Source organism: Benincasa hispida, chromosome 11, assembly GCF_009727055.1.
Source record: "Benincasa hispida cultivar B227 chromosome 11, ASM972705v1, whole genome shotgun sequence".
NCBI lineage: Eukaryota > Viridiplantae > Streptophyta > Magnoliopsida > Cucurbitales > Cucurbitaceae > Benincasa > Benincasa hispida.
Genome location: NC_052359.1, coordinates 63,737,594 through 63,757,219, shown reverse-complemented (window position 1 = coordinate 63,757,219; position 19,626 = coordinate 63,737,594). Strand labels below are relative to the sequence as shown.

The 19,626-nt window shown below is 36.7% G+C and overlaps 2 protein-coding genes across 6 annotated transcripts; one reads left to right on the top strand and one right to left on the bottom strand.

Annotated features, from left to right (window-relative positions):
- Positions 1 to 371: 371 nt before the first annotated feature.
- On the top strand, positions 372 to 5,283 carry LOC120091802 (B3 domain-containing protein At2g36080-like). 2 transcript variants are annotated; one of them, XM_039049930.1, is made up of 3 exons: positions 372 to 1,067; positions 1,854 to 2,059; positions 5,203 to 5,283. In XM_039049930.1, the coding sequence occupies exons 1-3, from the start codon at positions 425 to 427 to the stop codon at positions 5,266 to 5,268; spliced, it is 915 nt and encodes a 304-aa protein (XP_038905858.1). In that variant the 5' UTR covers positions 372 to 424; the 3' UTR covers positions 5,269 to 5,283. The 2 variants fall into 2 exon arrangements, with proteins under 2 accessions (XP_038905858.1, XP_038905859.1); XM_039049931.1 differs by lacking the exon at positions 5,203 to 5,283 and adding an exon at positions 3,601 to 3,804 and having other exon boundaries at positions 375 to 1,067.
- LOC120091803 lies at positions 3,070 to 18,483 on the bottom strand. Of its 4 annotated transcripts, XM_039049933.1 has the most exons (6): positions 18,327 to 18,483; positions 10,526 to 10,665; positions 10,069 to 10,228; positions 5,305 to 7,381; positions 4,261 to 4,357; positions 3,070 to 3,329 (listed from the first exon to the last, which is right to left on the bottom strand). In XM_039049933.1, the coding sequence occupies exons 2-4, from the start codon at positions 10,661 to 10,663 to the stop codon at positions 7,200 to 7,202; spliced, it is 480 nt and encodes a 159-aa protein (XP_038905861.1). In that variant the 5' UTR covers positions 10,664 to 10,665; positions 18,327 to 18,483; the 3' UTR covers positions 3,070 to 3,329; positions 4,261 to 4,357; positions 5,305 to 7,199. The 4 variants fall into 4 exon arrangements, with proteins under 4 accessions (XP_038905861.1, XP_038905860.1, XP_038905862.1 ...); XM_039049932.1 differs by lacking the exon at positions 3,070 to 3,329 and having other exon boundaries at positions 3,830 to 4,357; XM_039049934.1 differs by lacking the exons at positions 3,070 to 3,329; positions 18,327 to 18,483 and adding an exon at positions 14,778 to 14,915 and having other exon boundaries at positions 3,830 to 4,357.
- Positions 18,484 to 19,626: the final 1,143 nt, after the last annotated feature.

Genomic DNA, 19,626 nt, shown 5'->3' with positions numbered 1-19,626 from the left:
TACGAGTTTGGCATAATCCATATAATTGTATGACTATAATTTATGAGAAAATGTTATTTTTGAAATGGTGCAACCCTAAATTATCTAATGAGTGTTTAAGAATGATAAATTCTATCTTTGTTCAATCCATTTAATTATTAGGTGATAAATTTCTTTTTTCTAATAGTTGTTTATGAACTTAAAGATGGATGCAATTTTTTTTTGAATTAAAAATTGAAAATTTGCATTGTTGTGTGATTATACAGTGAAAGGACAATACAAAATGCAGTAATAAGTTGGGAAGTGCCGTGTAGATTTGCTTCAGTTAAAAAGAAAAGAAAAAGAATTAAAAAAAAAAAAATTGTAAAGAAAAGCAAAGAATTAAGCGTAGTTGGTGTACATAAAATCCTCACTCACTTCTTCTAAATAAAAAAGAAAAAGAAAAATGTCCATAAAAAACATCTCTCCTGACTTCCATCAACCTCTCTTCTCTACTCCCCAACTTCCCATCATGCTTAACCAAAAGTCCTCCCTCTCCGTCGCCGCCGCCGCCGCCGCCGACCACCTCCCCATGTTTGAAAAACCCTTAACACCCAGCGACGTTGGCAAGCTCAACCGTCTCGTCATCCCCAAGCAATACGCCGAAAAATACTTCCCCCTCTCCCCCTCCGCCGCGGTCGTCGCCGCAGCCGCCGGCGACTCTGCCGATAAAGGGTTACTCCTCAGCTTCGAAGATGAGTCCGGCAAGATATGGCGGTTCCGTTACTCTTATTGGAATAGTAGTCAGAGCTATGTGCTGACGAAGGGGTGGAGCCGATTTGTCAAAGAGAAGCGCCTTGACGCCGGAGATGTCGTCGTTTTTGAACGCCACCGCCGTGATGGTGATAGGTTGTTTATTGGGTGGAAGAAGAGGTCGGCGCCGTCTCCAGCAGACACTGCCCAGGCTGCTGCGAGTGGCGGTGTTGGCGGTGGTGGAGGTTGGACTAAAATGTTCTGTTCTGCAAATCCATATTCTTCTTCTCATCATCATCATCATCATCATTTTCCTTCTCCGCCATACCAATCTTCTTCTGATTCTCCTCATGCAGGTTTTTTTCCCCTTTAAAATCCTAAATCTATTCACGTTTTTCTATTGTTCTAAATAAATTTGAGAAGCCCAACATTTTTTCCACCTAAAATTAGCTTTGCTCCTTTTCCCTTCTCAATCTTTTGAAATTGGACTTTTAAAAATAAATTTGAGAGATTGGAATGTAAATAAGAAGCATGGAAATGAGTTGAAAATCGCAGCAGAACGAAATGGAATCATAGAGTGTCAAAACGGTAAAAAGAGGGTTAAATTTAAAATTGTAGAACTAATAAATTTGATATTACCAATCGAATCACAACGTTCAATTCATAAGTATTGAATTAAAATGTATTACAAACCTATTCCATTCCATCATTCTAAGCATACCTAAATGTTTAACTTTATCCAATTGTATAGGGATTATAAATGACTTTTTCTTCTTTTTCCTTTTTAAATAAAAAATCATTGGTTTTGAAAAATCTTGTTTGGTTTCTCATGGTTTAATTTCTTTTGTTTGGGGAGAGGTGGAATTTCTTAACCAGAAAATAGGGCTAACGAACGAGTATAATTTTGAAAAACGAAAATTAATAATTAATTATAGTCAATAGAACGCATGAAGAATGCCATTGATTTTCTAAATTTATAAGTTTTTGGGATTTCCATGTTCATGTATTTCAACACCCACAAATCATGCCTAGAATTTATTTATTTTCTTTTTTAAGAAAAGAACCCAGAAATTAATAATGATATTTGGTATTTATATTTCTTAATTATAAAAAAAAACTTGATTAATGTGCATTGTTTTCAGAGTCCTCTGTTCAGAGTCAAACAATGTCGGTTGGGAATTCAAAGATACTGCGGCTGTTCGGAGTGGACTTGGAGTGCCAAACCGACATGTCCGAACCCGAACCACCGTCGACGCTCAATGTCGGGTCAAATTTAAGTTTATCGGTTCGAGATCCAACCCGCCACACCTTCTATACACATTATTCTTCTCCTCTTCCTCATCACATGGTATGACAACTCAACTTCATATTATTATTATTATTATTATTATTACTACTACTACTTATATACATACACACATATATAAATATAAACGTTGCATCTCTGATTCCTCTTTTAATTGTTTCCTCTAATCAGACAGAGGAGAGTCAAAGTGGCAAAAAAAAGGAGAAGTTTTGAAAAAATAAGAGAGAAAATTAGTGATGAAAATGGCTTATTGCATTAATTAAGTAAGAAAACATAACGGTCTCCTCTTTTGCCAACAAAATCTGTGAAGTAATCTAAAATTGTAGCTAGCTGCAAGTATTGCCCATTATTAATGATGATTCAATGTCATATGCTCACCCATTCACTTAAAACCATACATTAATTTTGTAATTAAAATTTAGTTTAAATCATAATTCTATTTTCTTTGTTGTACTTTTAGAACACTCTACTTTAGGTCTCTAAAGTCTCCTAGCTTTCATTAATATTTTATTTTGGTTCTAGCTTTTAAGGTTTTGTATTGTGTTTAATATCCATCTTAGCCACCAATTTTCAATCTAAACACTAAATAAATAAACCTTGGAGCACAATCTTAAACATTCAAGGAAAAAAGAGAAAAAAAAATTCTTCGTTAAGAAAAACAAGTAGGGTCAATATTTTCGAAGATTAAATAAACATGAGCGTTTAAAAATCACAAAATACGATTTAGGCTTCAAACATCATAGCAATCGTGTATCAATTCAAGGTCAACCAGTATTCCATTTTGTTAGAGGTAGTTGCAAATATAGCAATTAGCCTCAAAATAATTTGCAGATACAACAAAATTTGTCCATCTCGAATCTATCTATAATATAATCTATCACTAATAGATTTGACTATATTTGTAATTCTTTAAAAATGTTACTCAATTATTAGTCTTGAAAGTGTTATCCATTACCATCAACCTCTTAAATATCTCAAATTGCTAAAAATTCAGTTTTTTTTTTTTTTTTTCTTTTTTTTGAGAGAGATTGGTGGGGGGGGGGGGGGGGGGGGGGGAGGGGGGGGGGGGGGGAGGTGGAGAAGAAAAGAAAAGGAGAGAAGAAAACAGAAGGCAAAAGAAAAGAGAGAGAGAAAAGGGTAGGTTTCCAGATTGTAAGGGGGACATCGTACTTAGACAGCAAGAGGGAAATGATATCGGACCAAAAAACTCTGCACAAATAAACCAAATCTCTGAAACTTGAAGGTCACTCTCTGCCTTAACTTTCAGAAATCACTTCCACAAAAAATTCAAAACCTTCCCTTCTTAGTAAACCTACACAATAAATACAGACCAAACCTATTCAGTTTTTACTGCCCTTTTTCTGGAGCTTTTTCTAAAATTTTCCATTTTTGATGTTTTCTTTTCTCTTTCCATCTTAAAATTCTTAACAACAACTAAGTGTGCCTAAAACTATTCTGCAAAACCCTCTCTGTCTCCCAAAACTAACAAATTCTACTTGATTATGTACATATATGAATTTTTTTTGTTTATTTATAGACTAACAGGCCATTTCATGGGAGTTCTAAAATGTGGTTGTAAACAGGATTTCACTTTCTCACAAGATGTCAAGCAGACGAAATATCAAGGATAGAGATGGGTGGATGTGACGTCCCTGTACTGCAAAACCCACTTTTTTTTAAAAAAAAAAAAAAAAATTATTTAATCAAAATCCCCACCACTTCAGTTCAAAATGTCGCCCCATTAAAGAAGGGGAAAACAGAGGGCAAAAAAAAAAAAAAAAAAAAAAAAAAAAGAAAGAAAAAAGAAAAAAGAAAAAAAAAGGAAATCCCAGATTTTCTGGCCAACTTCCCAAGGTTATGGGTGGAGGGTGTAAACAGAGATCATGGATAAGGATGTGGTGTGAAGAGGGGAAAAAAGTGGGGTCCAAGAAGGAAGGTAGCTAGGGCTGACGTCATACATGCAAATGGGAGACTAGGACCGTTGAAGGTCAGGAATGAGGAATGTATTTGACTACTGTTGAGATTCTGGGTGAAGATTTTTTGAGAGAGGCTCGAAAAATATGAGTAGTGGAAAAAGGGGAGGAGAGGGTATGGGGCTGTGTTTAGTGCTTTATTTGAGTGGGTGAGGATTAGATGGATCGGTGACAGTCCCGTCGTACTAGCCTGCCCTCTACTCTTGCTATTTTAAAAGTTTTAGCAAAATCTAACCTTTCTTTTCTCAACTCATCTATATAAAGATTTACCTTCTCAGTTGTCGTGTCCTTTCAACCCTTTTCTGTGAATCCATCTGATCTGATCTGCTCGAGAGGCGGATGTTAATTTTTCATGCTATGTCTGCCCCTGCACATTCAATAATGAGGGGGAAATTTAGATTAATTTTGGATGAAAGGACATTTAAAGAAAATCCATGTGTTTCTCACCATACATCTCTAACTTTGTAACAAACATGCTATTAATCAAATAATACTATGGATGAAGTATAGAAAAAAAAACACACACACACACACTTTGTACTCATCAATGCGTAGCCAATTTGTTGTAAAACACATCAAGAGAGTATCGAACATGATCATAGTAATTGGCATCAAGATGTGAATACAAAGATAAAATATATCAAGGGAGTATGTTAATAATTTTAAGACTACACTTTGAAATGCTAGAGCAAGGCTATATTTTAGAAAGTTTACAGCAAGGAAGAAACATATCAGATTTCACGTTGGATTTGGATTAAGTACGAATAATACAAGGAAGAAAGAGAAGGGGAAAAAAATTGTAGTTCCCTTCCAATTCACTCCACTGTGATTATAAAGTCCATTTATCAGTCCTATCGTCACACTCTCAAACAGATAATATGTTTTTTTTCAACACCTTATGCACAACTTCGAAGGAACCAATTATACCTATCCCATTTGCAATCAACACAGTACCTATCAGAAGGACTATTAACTGTATAAATAGTATGCTGACATATTATTTGTTACATTTTGTCTCTGTATTTGTAGTGTAGCCTAGGAACAAATGAAAACCACCACAGTAAAAGATGAGGTGTCTATGAATTGGTTAGACAAATTGTAAAATAGGCTTTTTTTTTTTCTTTTTTTTTTGTCCACTTATTTACTTTTCTGGAAAAAGCAAGTAATGAGATCATGCATTGATGATTAGCATGGTATTGTGTTCTGTGTCAGGCATCAAATGTGGTGCAAATGTTCAGTACAACTTGCATAATTATAAATAAACATATCATCAACTAGTGGCTGAATTAAACAGAATATCAGCATATTATTTACCTGTGCGAATGATGAAAAGATGAGTTAGGAAATCTTGCTAGCGGGGCCCGTAAATGTTCAAACGAGAGATAGCCATTGACCTCCCTGGTTGATGTTTTTCCTCATCAGTGGCTTTGAAAGTGGGGGGGTCCCCAGATATGTGTGCAAGCTATCATTGGCATTGAAGAAATGGCTAATCAAAGGAATGAAAGGACTCCTACTTAGGGGATATGCTTGGAAAGCAACACTCTATTATGCATGACTAAGTACAGTACACATATAGTAATAGCAAGTGATAATTCGTCCATGGTCCATTCCACTTATCTTTTCATCGATCCGTTCATTTGTGATTCCAGAATACTTTGGAACACAGAAACAAGCAAAAATACCAAAATTAGCATAGTCAATATTTGTACTAACCCAAAGGTAACTGAAAATTAGACATTTCAATGGCTGCATAAGTTATGGTGAATCGCATCAAACAATCATTAGTTTATCAATAAAGAGATTGGTCACTTGATTCTTTGTCAGGATCTTTAGTACTTATTATACTTGTACAAGTCTTTTTTTTTTTTTTTTTTTTTTAAATAGTTGAAAAGTACTTGGACAAATCTCTTTCAGATTATAAATTGAGATAAGCCTAGACAATAAGAGAGTTCAGCTCATGCTACCTTAACCAATGATTCGATTCAAACGAAATCAATCTCTGGTCTTCTCATGCTATCTTTTAGGGAAATCACCTGGTTATTCTCTCTAAAATAGGATTTTTAACCAATTAACACAACAAGACTTGAAAGCAAGAACCATCAGCTTTAAAACTGAAAAGAATAGAAGCAACACCAAGCATGAGACTAAACAGTAGGCATGATATTGAGCAACTTCACTGTTGATTCCTTTTTATAATTGCAGTCCCAAAAAGAGCATAAAAAATATGGAGCAATCGGTACCTCATTCGCTTACAACAATTCAGGCTTCGCTGGGAAAAGCCAAATGGTAGTAGCTCGAACATTGGGAGCTAATCTGCTAAAAGCAAGGACCCAATTCTAAATGGGCCCTTCAAACCCCATAATGCCCAGTCATTTTCAACCTTCCTTCTCACCATAATAAAGTGTACTTGAGCATCTCCACAGCATCTTATGACCCAACTCTGCCACAACATTTCAATCTCAATTTGCAAAATCAGCGTCCAGCTCTTTGTTGTCAAATCATAGAGTTATGGCTGTATTGGAAATTCAATCCACCATGCAGATACCTCAAGACATGATTGAAAAGCCAGAACGATCTTAATGTGAACGCAGGGGCCAGCTGCAATCTAGAATTTACATCTGAAGTGTTGAAAAATTATCCAACTTGAGACAAATGGTAAACCAAACCTTACAGGACCAGAAGTTATTTTCCTGTAATCTTCGCTAATTTCACACATGTTCACAAATTTGCGAGAGTAATCTTGAATCAACAATCCAGTTCTCAAAAAGACCAAAGGTAAAAAGCCTTGAGAGTCCCAAAGAGGAAGACCACATAGGCAGAAACAAGAAAAACAACAACTGAATCATTCATTTAGCAGCCAAAAGCAGCTTCCTCCACACTAATCTTTCCATGGCTTCTTGTAAGCAAATATTAAACGGTCACTAAGAACTCTAAAATAATCGACAATGGCAGGGGAAAATAAGCATGGGAATAGTTCTTATGCAGAAAACATAAAGGTTTAATTTGCTATCTTTTCTCGACTGTGTGCTTGTGTGCATATTTAGAAGACGCTCAAGACTATATGTTTCAAAATGCACTGGCAAAAACAACACAAAATCTCAACTGAACCAATTTTTACAAATGGAAACTGAACTGCCCAATCCTCTAAACAATTTTATTCACAGTTCTGCAACTTTTACATAAAGCATAAAAAACTATCAGAAATTTTATTAGATTTTATCACTTCCCTTTTGGGAATCAGATACGTCCTTTTTCTCCAGGACATGCTGAATACCTTCTTGATACCCATCTATAAAATTTTTTAGAGCATCTCTATATGCAGAAGCTCTAGTCATATACACCCGCTGCAAAGCTGGTTTTAATGTCTCCATTCCTCCTCTTGCAGCCACGGCTGGATTTTTATTTTTGCAACAAAAGAAAAATGGCAATCTAATCAGGAATAATCCAATTCAATAAATACCAGAAAAATCGTAAAAAAGGTTAAAAGTAGAAAATGTATAAGAAAATCCAATTGCAACAGAAGATGCACCCAAATCAATGTCCTGGAAGATAAATAAGAGATAACAGAATAAGAAAACCTAAAATTCATGTTTAACTAAAATCAAGAAAACAATGGCTATCCTACGTGAGTGGTGTTTGTCATGATTAGACCTCAATATTCAGGTAAAGAGCAAACTTTAATACATTAAAGACCACACACAATAAAGTCTAACACACTATTATGCTCTAAACCACCTATCATCCATCTCAACTCAACTCAACCGAGTTTGTAGTTTAAACTTTGAATCTCCATTACACGTCCAATCCTCAAAACTGAACTTCATTTGTCCCATTTGGTGCTCAATTTATACAATTAAACCATATTTTCATACTGAACCCAACATTTTATAAATGGCGGTCCCTAAAAATTGCGCTGAAAATTGTGCTGAGAATTTTCTGAGAAACTCTTTAATAACAAGCTCCCAGATCTTTACTAAGCTTTGAGATGTAGACATTCCGTAAGAGATTTTTTTGCTTCATTAGTGGCTCTGGGAGGAATTGACACCACTCACACTGACGCTATCTAATTGTCTGATTCTTTTCGCTTTCCTGAGGATTGGAATCATTTTATTGGCATTATTTTGTTGACACAAATTAAAATAGATTCTAGTGAACTTCAAGTTTAGCCTCTACTTGCTTCTTTCATAACATGTGAAGTATTTAACACTAGAAGAATAAGAGGATCTTTGAGGCTGTAGGAGGAGACTTACGAGTGTTGCATACTTCTATACCTCACTTTGGACATGGAGTCTTTTCTTTTCTGAGATACACCCCCTTTTTTATTTCTAATAAACATGCAATATTAATTAAGTGTTAAAGAAAATACTCTGTCACTGTCTCAGGACCTCTCTTTTGTAATATTCTTTATTATTCTATTTCCCATTTATTCAATGCTAGCTCCTTTTTGTTCCTTTCTTTGTTTGACCTCTCTTTTGAAATCTAAATAACTTTTGATATAATAAATGATGAGCATCGACAAGTAGGAATGTGAACAGCAATCTACAACTACTACTTGATAAAATAAATGGAAATCCCAGAACAGAGCATCCTATAACATTTTTGCCCCATCTGATAGCAGATTATGGTAAGATTTCTAAATTACCACAGACAATCATTTTTTTCCCTCTTTCTCTCTCTCTCTTTCTTTTCTAATGAAAACAACTTTAATTGAGGAGAGGGGAAAAAAGCAGCAAACCGTTCTATAAAAGGGGCTCCAACTATGCAAACAACACCTATAGAACAGTTACAAAAAGTTTTTGAAATCAAAGCTCACAAAGAAACATGAAAACGAAGGAGAGACAAAATCTTACTAGGGTCACACCTCTAAAGACCCTACTATTTTGCTCGCCCCACAAAACCCTAGCACACAACCCTGCAAGCCATAAAAAGCGACCCTTCTCCCCACAAGGTGCATTAAGAAGGGACTCCTCGATCATCGCAATAACATCTCTATGACAAGCAACCACGATGCTAAACATCTAGTAGAAAGAATCTCAGATTGAGTTGGCAAACTCACAACACCAAAGAATATGGTCTATGTCTTCTTCCGCCTTCCGACAATAAATACAATGGAAAGGACCAACTAGTGAGGGCAACTTCCTCTAATCATCGTGTTAGCACAGCTGTGTAAACTTGTCAAGTGAAGGACCTCATTTACCTAAGGACCTCAATCCTTTAAAGCACTAAAAAGACCGATAAACCTAGGGGAGAAAGATCAACCAAACTATGAAAGAAAGACTTACACGAGAACTCCTTCAAAGGATTGGGGCTCCAAATCCTCACACCTAAATGGGTGCCTCTCAAGTAAGAAAAGAAGAGGGGCCACATACATCACTTTCCTACTAGAAAGAGCGCAACAGAACCAAAAAGAAAAAGAAAAGGAGCTATCAGACCACACAAGTCAACAGCAAAATAATTTTTTTAGGGAAGACAAATGATACAAGTGAGGAAACAATAAACAAAGAGGTCTCTCCATCCCCAATGGTCTCTTTCCAAAAATACATATATATCCCCTCCCCCGCCACACGACAAATCAAATGAACAAAAGAAGGGAGCTTGTTCAAAATATTCCTCCACAAGGCCCGGTGAGTACCTTTAACCCCCTGAGACCATCATTCGAAAGGATGGGGGCCATGTTTACTAACAATAATTCTATGCCAAAGGAAAGTGGACCTAGAGAAAAAACGTCATAGCCATTTGACTAAAAAAGCTTTGTTGCGATTCCTTTTTTTATATGAGAAACATTCAATCATAATTTCATTGATAGTATGAAATTACAAAGGGCAATATATGCTGTGAGAGGAGCTTGTGATTCCTTGGATTCCTTATTTCTAAGGCCCTTGCCCAAACAAGCCTCTCGACAGCCTCCCATCTTGATCTAATCAAGTGTGATCGCTTCCCTTTCCCTTCCTCAACCCCTTCCCAAAGAAAACCGTGCATCAACCTCTCCATATCATGAATACATGACCACAAGTATAAGAAAATATTCCATTTCAATATGAAGTATCTGGATCAAACAATAACACAAAGGTCAGTTACCCAGGTCTTCAAGTGTTGAAGGTACTTTCTCCTTAGGCGCACTTTTTCCAGAATTTGTTTTGTTTTCGCTTTCTTGCACCTTATAGTCATTTGGTCGCAGGTCAGGGCCAATGTCCCGCACCCAGCTTGCAGCATATAACCTAGAAGCCTCCTTCAACACCTAAAATCACCATTCGAATACAAGCATACTTATGAACCAGTAGAAGACATAGAAAAAACACATAAATAAGAGCTTAACAAAACCAAATTTTCAATGATGATCTATTAAATAATGAGCATATATTCAATTAGCAATCAAGTGAACTATACGTATGTAAGTCAATCCTGTCTCTACTAACTTTTACTCTCAATCAAAGATTGGAACTTATCAATTCATACCTAAATAATTGCAAAAGAAAACAGAACAATAGCAAAACCTACAGAAGAAAACGAGAACATCAAGAGATTAAGAATTCACCAAGAATCGTTCGTGCCATGTAAGCTTTCGACGCTTCTTTACATGTGGAGGATCTGGCAACGACGAAGGAAATGCAATTTCCTTCAAATCATACCGAATGTAATCATAAACCTTCCTCAAAACGATCCTCACCTTCATTCCTACAAGAGATTTGCTCACTTATATTACACCATTCCATGCATTTGCTGCTCCAAATTTGTGTTACAATAGGAAATTGTTGTGAAACTTCATCCAGATAAACGAGAAAAATGGAAATATAGACACATCAAGAAAACGATCTGACGGGATCCGATATTAGGGGTTATTAGGGGATTAGGGGTATATTAGTAATTAGATAAGTAGTTTGTTAAGGAAGTTTGGTTATAAATAGAGTGAATAGGGAAGGAGAAAGACAAGCAATATTCAGTGAGTGAATTAGGGCTTGAGTGTTATCTCAAGATTAGGAGGGTCCAAGTTCCTCAAATTACTTGGTTTATCTTATATTTTGGTTGCCAATTATATCTCAATAAATTTGGGTTCTATCACCATCCTCGGTTAACCCAATCAAATGGACCATTGTGACTTGTAAGGTATCTGAGTGCATATCTAAGAAGCACAAACACTGACGTCAAGTTGTTCGCAAGGGCCAACTTGATCCTCTTCCCAGGGATCCCAGATGAGGGAACCCTAAGAGAGCTGCCAACTCCAACTACTGTTCATGTACGATCCATACTAGATCTAGCCAACTGCTCATCCTACCTCCTTTCAATCCCGTTCACGAAGGACCGAAGTCAACTTCCTTTGCCACTGAAGGAACCTGTACCTTTGTTGCTAGTGCTACTTCAATGGATTATGGGTAAATGTTCACGTTTCAACCAAAAAAATGATGACCCCTTTTCAAACCAAAAGAAGTACCTCACACACCATACGAATACAACATGACAATGACACGGCGACGCGTCAATTTACAAAAAAGCAGGACACAACACGTTGGGGACACGTTTTTTATTTTTTATTTTTAACAAAAATAAATATACGTGCACATAATTTGACATATTGTGAAATATGCACACGTATATTTAACAAAAAGTAAGAAAAATAGAAATGGAGAAAAGGAAAGATAAAAAAACAGAAATGAGGAAAGGAAAAAAAAAACAGTAAGAGAAGTCACATAAGTTATCGGCGGTCGTGGGTCTTCAAGTTGAAGTCACCACTATCGATGAAGTTAGAAAGAAGAATCGAGTAGAATAGTGGGTTCTTCATTTTTTTGAACAAGATTGTGGGTTAAGTTCTTGAGGGTAAAGTGCGTTAGTATGGAGAAAATGTGTAAAAACTCTAGAACTTTGAAAAAGTTGGGCTGAACAGTTAATTTTAATCGGCTTACAATGTCCCTTAAATGGGTTGCTGATATCGAGTCTTGGTTCATTATTTTTTTTTTTCTATATTTGCATATGGAGTGTCCTTAGCGTGTACTAGGCATGTCAAAAAGCAAAAAATAATAATAAAATAATGGACACGCCAGCTGGCGTGTCAGTGCTTTATATAGCTACATATGGCCCCATTACTGAAAAGGAATGGACTAAAAATAGGGGTAATTGCAATGGATAGCACTCTTAGAGCTAATAGTTACGTAGGAGTGTAAGAAACCAAACTAAACCAGACCGGTTCGGTTCAATTACAATGAATGAAATATTTCTTATACTTGTGATCATGTATTCATGATCGGGGGAACATGGTTTTCAGTGCAGCAATGGTTGGTGCGTGTATTTTGCTTCTGGTTCCTGGTCAACCAAACCTATTGACGCATAAGACTAAATTGCTTCAGGTTCAAGTGCTAAATATTGAAATATTCCTAAACATTTAATACTTGTGAAAAAGATATGGATAGGTAATGCTTACTGGTTTTGTAACCTTGTCAAGTATGTCTTGCTATCAATGGAAAGAGCTCAAGATGTGAACATGATGGTCAAAAGTATACTCGATGTTCTAAGGGAAGTTTCTAGTCCTTGTTTTGTTATTCTTTGCTCCCTCCATAAAGTTTGAAACGGGATTGTGTTTGCAGAGAGGACTTCTTACACTAGATTATGATATTTAGAAATTTATCTCTGGATCCTATTTTAATTAAATTTAACACTCATCCCATGGTTTAGCAAGTTTTTTACGTGATTTGGAGGATGAAGATACCTTAGAAAACCAAGTTCTTAACTTGGCAAGTTCTGCTTGGCCAAGTGAACACCTTAGATAGGCTTGTTAGGAAGATGACTTCACTGATGGGGCCTTTCAGCTGTATTCTTCGACGGAAGGTGGAGGAAGACTTTGATCATCTCCTTTGGGACTGTCAGTATGCACGGGCTGTTTGGAGTTGCTTCTTACAGGAGTTTGACGTTCGGATTTTCGGCCAAAGGGATGTTCGTGCGATGACCGGGAGTTCCTCCATCCACCTTTCAGAGAGAGGTCATTTTTTGTGGTTTGTTGGAGCATGCGCGGTTCTATGGGATATTTGGGGGGAGCGGAACAATAGAGTGTTCAGAGGTAGGAATAGGGACCCTTATGAGGTTTGGTCCTCGCGAGGTCTCATATGTCTCTTTGGCCTTTGGTTTTGCAGCTTTTTTTTGTAATTATTCTCATGATAACATTTTACTTAGCTGGAACCCCTTCCTTTTAGTAGGCGTGTTATGGTTGGCTTGTTTTTGTATGCCCTTGTATTCTTTCATTTATTCTCAATGAAAGTTGACTCTAAAAAAAAAAAAAAAAAAAATTGACACTCATCCCACGGTTTAGACTAAAAAACAAATAAAAAAATAAAAAACACTCATCCCATGGTTGATGATGTTGATGAGATATCTAACAATCAATCCGTGACTTAATATCATCAACCTATGGTGTTGTGTGGCAATGATACTCATTTCGCTAGATTCTGCAGCTTGTGGGATTATTACTTACGCTTGTTTCAAATGTTCCCTCCCTTCCTCTTGTGCAATACCTCAGGTTGTGAAACTCGCTTTCACTCTTTGATTCAATTTTTAGATCGATATAAAAAATGATTTCTCTGGAGAGGAAGGGAAAGGGAAGAAATCACACTTGATTAAATGGCTACGTTGTTTCTTCTCTGGAGAGGAAGGGAAAGGGATGGGATCACACTTGATTAAATGGCTAAGTTGTTTCTTCTCTGGAGAGGAAGGGAAAGGGAAGGGATCGTACTTGATTAAATGGCTACGTTGTTTCTTCTCTGAGTCTAGTTCCCTTTGGCGTAGGATTATTATTAGTAAGCATGGCCCCGATCCTTTCATGTTGATGTTTAAGGGGGTTAAAAGTACTCATCGAAACTTGTGGAAGAATATTTCAAATGAGCTCTCTTCTTTTATTCATTTGGTTTGCTGTGTGGTGGGGGAGGGGAGAGACTTGTATTTTTGGAAAGACTATTGGGTGGAGAAGAGACCTCTCCGTTCACATTGTTCCCTTGCCTGTATCATTTGTCTTCCATAAAAAATCATTTTGTTTTCGACTTTCTTGTGTCGTTTGAGAGCTATTGTTATTTTTCTTTTAGGTTTCGTTGCACTCCTTCCAATAGAGCACTGGTGGATGTGGTCCCACTTATTTCCTTACCTGAGAGTTACCCTTTTAGGCATGAGATAAGAGATGCAGGGATTTTGAGCCCCGATCCTTTGAAAAGGTTCTCATGTAAGTCTTTCTTTCTTAGTTTGGTTGATCCTTCTCCCCTAGGTCTATCGGACTTTTAGGTGCTTTAGAGGATTAAGATCCCAAGGAAAGTGAGGTTCTTTACTTAGCAAGTTTTACACCGCCGTGCTAACATGATGGATCGGCTTAAGACGAAGTTGCCCTCACTTGGTCCTTTTTGTTGTTTTCTTTGTCGGATGGTAGAGGAAGACATATACCATATTCTTTGGTGGTGAGAATTTTCTAGTTCGATATGAGATTCTTTCTACCAGACGTTTAACATCGTGGTTACTCGTCACAGAGATGTTAGTGCGATAATCAAGGAGTCCCTTCTCAATCCACCTCGAAGGGAGAAGGGTCACCTTTTATGGCTTGCAGGGGTGTGTGCTATTTTTGGGTTTTGTGGCGCGAGCAGAATAGTAAGGTCTTTAGATATGTGGATAGGGACCCTAGTGAGATTAGGTCCTTCATTTGTTTTCAGGTTTCTTTGTGGGCTTCAATTTTGAAACTATTATATAGGTGTTATTTCGCAATGTTTCTTTCATTCAAAATAAATAAACTAAAATTGATTATTTTGGTAATTTAGAAATCTTACCAATATATGAGCCAGAAATGATATAGAATGCTCTATCATGGGATCTCCATTTATTTTATCAACTAGGAGTTCTAGATTTCTGTTCACATCTCCTTCCCATCAGCTTCGTTTTTCTTCCCAAAATGCCCTCCACCACTCCTCAACCTTGTAGAATATAATAAGCATGAGCTTTTTAAAAATAACTCAGGTTGGACAAGTTAATTGAACAATGGAGGACTCTGTCTTCCCCCCTCCCCACCACTTTCAGCCATCATGGTTCTTTCACTGACCAATTAGGTCAGATTGGAGGGATGACTTGGCTTCACTCTCCACTCCTTTCTTCCTTCACCATTGACCGGAAAACCTTTTCTTTGGAAATCTCTCATGGAATTAAGATCACTGAATCTTCTAAGGATAAGTCTTTCACTCTCTCTCTTAAGAAAGATTCCCTCTCTTGGCTACACTCAACCTTCTCGTCCTTGATTGGAGCTCCTTTGAATCAAAAGTTCTTCACCCAGTCTCGTTTGGATGAATATGACCTGTGGGTGGAAAAAACCTCTAATTGTAGAGGCCGTTTTGCAGAGATCACTAAGCTTGGCATCAATGGTGGTCTAAACAAGGTGATATTGCCAAGTGGTATCGACAAATATGGATGGAAAGGTTTCCACAAATTGCTTAGTACCCCACAATCGCTACCTAACAAAAAACAACACACCCTCTATAGCTCAAAAACTCAGTCATACAAGGATGCACTCCACAAAATCCAGAACCCCTCCGACCAACAAACAACCCCTCCACGTGATACAGAAGTTATCTCACTTCATTCTCTTCCCTCCCTTTCCAGTGAATTTGTGCCATTTTACCCTGAAAAAGCTGTCATTCTCATTAGACAAAATGTCCATGACAATTGGCACGACATCCATAGAGCTTTACAAAGGAGGTATTCGATTTCGGTTCCATCAGCCCTATACAACCAAAGAAAACCTTATCAGCTGTTAGAAACAAAGAAAAAGGCGAGATTTTATGCAAGATTAGCTATTGGTACAAGGTTGGTTCTTTTATGGTGAAATTCCACCCTTGGAGCATTGAGACTTTCTACAAGGATCAAAAGGTGCCCTCTTATGGAGGATGGATCAAGGTTAGAAATCTACCAATTGATAGATGGTCCTTTGAATCTTTTAAATACATTGGTGACCTTTAAGGAGGGTTCATGGACGTAGCCAAAAAAACTTTATCTCGTATGGACATGATGGAGGTTTTCATAAAAGTGAAAACCTTTGGTTTCTTGCCTACTACTGTTCATCTCCCTTCTTCATCCACAAAGGCAATTACAGTGAACATAGACCCTTTTTTTAAGCTTTTCTTCACGTTAGATACCAGAAAGAAAAACATGGAGTCCTATCTTCATCGGCACGTGAGATACAAAGCTTGGAAGACCCAATTATATAGCGGATACAACCACTCTCTTCTACTGAAGAAAAGGTTGACATTGACATCCATCGAGAAACCAACCCTTCCTCATCAGTTGTCCTTTTACCCACTCCCCTATCTCTTTTACCAACTCAAATTTGCGTGAGACAGAGCCATCAGTCTTGCTTTCTAATACACATAAGCTCTCTTTGACCAATGAACTATTACCCTCTCTGCTCACTGTGGAAAATTCTAATCTTTCCTCTGTCCTATGTGCTGCCATAGACCTAGCTCAACTCTCATTAGTTGTTGTCCCATCAGAACAAGTTGCCTCCCTTATGCAAGTTGTCTTTTCAGCTTTTACTAACCCTCTTTTGATAAACCAAGTCATTCCTTCTCGCCCAGACAACTCAACAACCCTCCCCCATCTTTTTTCCTTATCTTTCACCGATTTACCTTCCATCACCTCCCCTTCTTTCTTGCTCACCTCCACAGACATCCAAACCATCCCCTCCCCATCTCCCTACACCACCAGCCCCAAAAAAACCTTTAACCACCTTGATCCCTCCCCTACCAACCCCCACAATAGATGCCAAACTGAACCACTCGTCAAAAAGGAACATCGATTTCGACCCCTCTTCCTTTCCCAAGCGCACCATTTTTCGCCCCGAGATGCTGATTCAGATGTTTTTCTATCTAGCCCAATGCCCTCCTCTCCTTCATACCACATAGGAGAAGAATGGTCTGGTTATAACCCACAAAATGGTTTTCGATCTTTCGACCCAGCACCCCACTTGATGGCCTTGGCTCCTTGGTTTAATGAATTAGGCCTCTGCATAAAGGCGATTCCTGCTAGAAGACGATCCAACCGGTTATCATCAAAGAGGAAAAAAGGAATGAGAGAGCTTTGGAATCTAGAAAGTTCTATTTCATATGACAAAAAAGCAAAAGCTCTGCTTAGAGAAGATTTTACATCAGCTTGATTCTACATCTTTTGGCCACGGGGTTTCTTCAAAGACAAATCTTCTTCTTTTTTGGACGTTTCATCTCAATGTTGCTCTTTCTTCTGCTTTTGTATTTAGAGTATCTTTTAAATATTTCTTGACCTTTTTGTATGGACTCTCCCTCCTCTTATGTTCTTCTATTTTTATCATTAGGGTTGTCTTCTCCTCTTTATTTTGGGGTATCTTTGTATCTATCATGATTCTCACTATGTATTGCTTTGGATATTTCATTCATCAATGAAATGTTTCTTATCCAAAAAAAAGAAAAAAAAGAACAATGGAGAACACAGCAGCTACTGGACATCATGTTGGACAAGTTTTTAAGAACCCTTAATTGAGCCAAACAATAGAATTTTAATAAAAAGAAGCTAAGCTAAACCACGGCATTCTTCCAATCTATCCAAAAGCAAGCTACCCAAATGCTGAATTTCATATTGATTTCTCCCAATATATATATATATATATTTAAACTTCTCATTATCTTGAAATTTCCAGTTTTCACTCCTCTTCCTCCCATTACATATATAAACATATTCCCACTATGTTTTCCGTCGTCAATCAGTAAATTCTCCTTTTTTTTGTGTGTGTGTGTGTGTTTTATGTTTTTTTTTTTTTTTTTTTTTTTTTTTTTTTTTTTGAGGAACAGTCAAATTTGAAATTACCAAATCCAAATACTATTTTGAACTGAGAAGACTATTTTGAAATTTCCAAATCCAAAAATACTTCAAACTAATCCCTTTCACTTGTACAAATAAAGAATGTCTATTTGCTAGGAAAGTGTATCACTAGTTTGCAAGAGAAACTTCACAGATGGGATTTATCAGCAGGTGAGAAAGCAAGTAAGTATTGCAGCAAATACTCAAAACTAAGCAATTCTTCAAATCCTACAGAACGTATCTAAGAGTTTTGAACAAGTATCGAAATAAACATCCCCAAAGCTAGCTACCCGATCCTTAAAACCTTAAAGAAGAAAGTTCAAATCATTCCATTAAATGACATCTTAAATTCTTAGGTATTATTGTGATTGGCTGGTCAACGGATTACAGAACCTTAAAGAAGTTTCTATCGATGAAAACTGACAAAAACTACGATGATTCTAATTAATTGAAACACGACTGGAAAAAATCAAATAATGGGAAGAGAGAGCGACGCAAACCTGTTCCACGACGAACGATGACCAACAACTGAGAGAGAGGGAATAGTGACGGCGCGAACGGTGGTGGCCGGTGAGGAGAGACTGACGGCACTCGATGACTGAGGGAGAGGTGGGATTTGCGATTTCGGAATGGAAGATGAAACGAAACGCAATTATGGATTGGGTGAACCGCAGACCGAACCAGTCGGTCGGTTTACTTCAAATTGAACAAAACGAAATCGAACCGGTCCGGGTCAGTTTCTTACCTTCTACCTAAATCTACAAACGATAGACTATTATGACGAATTTCAGACAAATATTTTTCGTTTTCTTTCTCATTTCACACTTTCTTCCTCCCATTTGTTTTTCTCCATCTCTTTCATGGATGATTCGACAAAATATTCAAAGTAATTTGATGCAATCTTTACTCAAAACAATTGTAAGAACTATAAACAACTAAACTGCATCTAAACTATGTTTGATTGAAGTTTAAAAGTACAAAATAATAGTCTATAAGTAGCCTTTTTTGTAAATGATAGATTTTTGTATGTTATGTGCAATCTATTATTGGCTATCGTTGATAGATTTCAAATAAGTCTATAAGTCATAGCCTTCTTTATAAGTGAGATTTTTTTTTTATGTTATATGAAACCTCTCTTTGGCTATCATTGATAGATTTCAAATCATATAAGTCTAATCGGTGATACCTCATATTATTGATAAGATTTATCAGTAATACATCATACTATTGATAGAGTCTACTCATGATATTGTATCAGTTATGGATTTTGCAATCGATTATTGAAGTCTACTGCTGATATGAATCTATCGATGATAAAAGATTATTACTACAAATAATAAAATCTATTAGTGATAGACTAGACTATATCACTGATAGATTTTGAGATATGAATCTATCGATGATAAAAGATTATTACTACAAATAATAAAATCTATTAGTGATAGACTAGACTATATCACTGATAGATTTTGAGAGCTGAATCTAAATTTTATTATAATACAAAAAATTTTATTGTACTAGATATGCTAGTTTTTTAGTCTGATTGCTACATTTGCAACTGTCCCTAAGAATAGAGAGAGAAATTGTCGATATGTTCATATTTAACTAGATCTTTTGATGAAAGACAAAATGATCGTTTTAGTAATATGGAATATGTGATTTTAACCTCCAACTTTAAAGGAGGTATTACATGTTAATTACAGCTAAATTATGCTCATATAAGCATAAAACGATTTTATTATTATGTGTGTTTGATAAAAAAAAACCTATAATATACTCCGTTTCAAATCAATTAAATCA

What these genes read in the sequence shown, in the direction of transcription:
- LOC120091802 (XM_039049930.1), top strand. Translation starts at nt 425, where the DNA reads ATGTCCATAAAAAACATCTCTCCTGACTTCCATCAACCTCTCTTCTCT. An exon ending in TTCTGATTCTCCTCATGCAG is followed by an intron (nt 1,068 to 1,853) that starts GTTTTTTTCCCC and finishes CATTGTTTTCAG; the next exon opens with AGTCCTCTGTTCAGAGTCAA. An exon ending in CTCCTCTTCCTCATCACATG is followed by an intron (nt 2,060 to 5,202) that starts GTATGACAACTC and finishes GTTCTGTGTCAG; the next exon opens with GCATCAAATGTGGTGCAAAT.
- LOC120091803 (XM_039049933.1), bottom strand. Translation starts at nt 10,663, where the DNA reads ATGAAGGTGAGGATCGTTTTGAGGAAGGTTTATGATTACATTCGGTAT. An exon ending in CATGGCACGAACGATTCTTG is followed by an intron (nt 10,229 to 10,525) that starts GTGAATTCTTAA and finishes TGGTGATTTTAG; the next exon opens with GTGTTGAAGGAGGCTTCTAG. An exon ending in TTCAACACTTGAAGACCTGG is followed by an intron (nt 7,382 to 10,068) that starts GTAACTGACCTT and finishes ATAAAAATCCAG; the next exon opens with CCGTGGCTGCAAGAGGAGGA.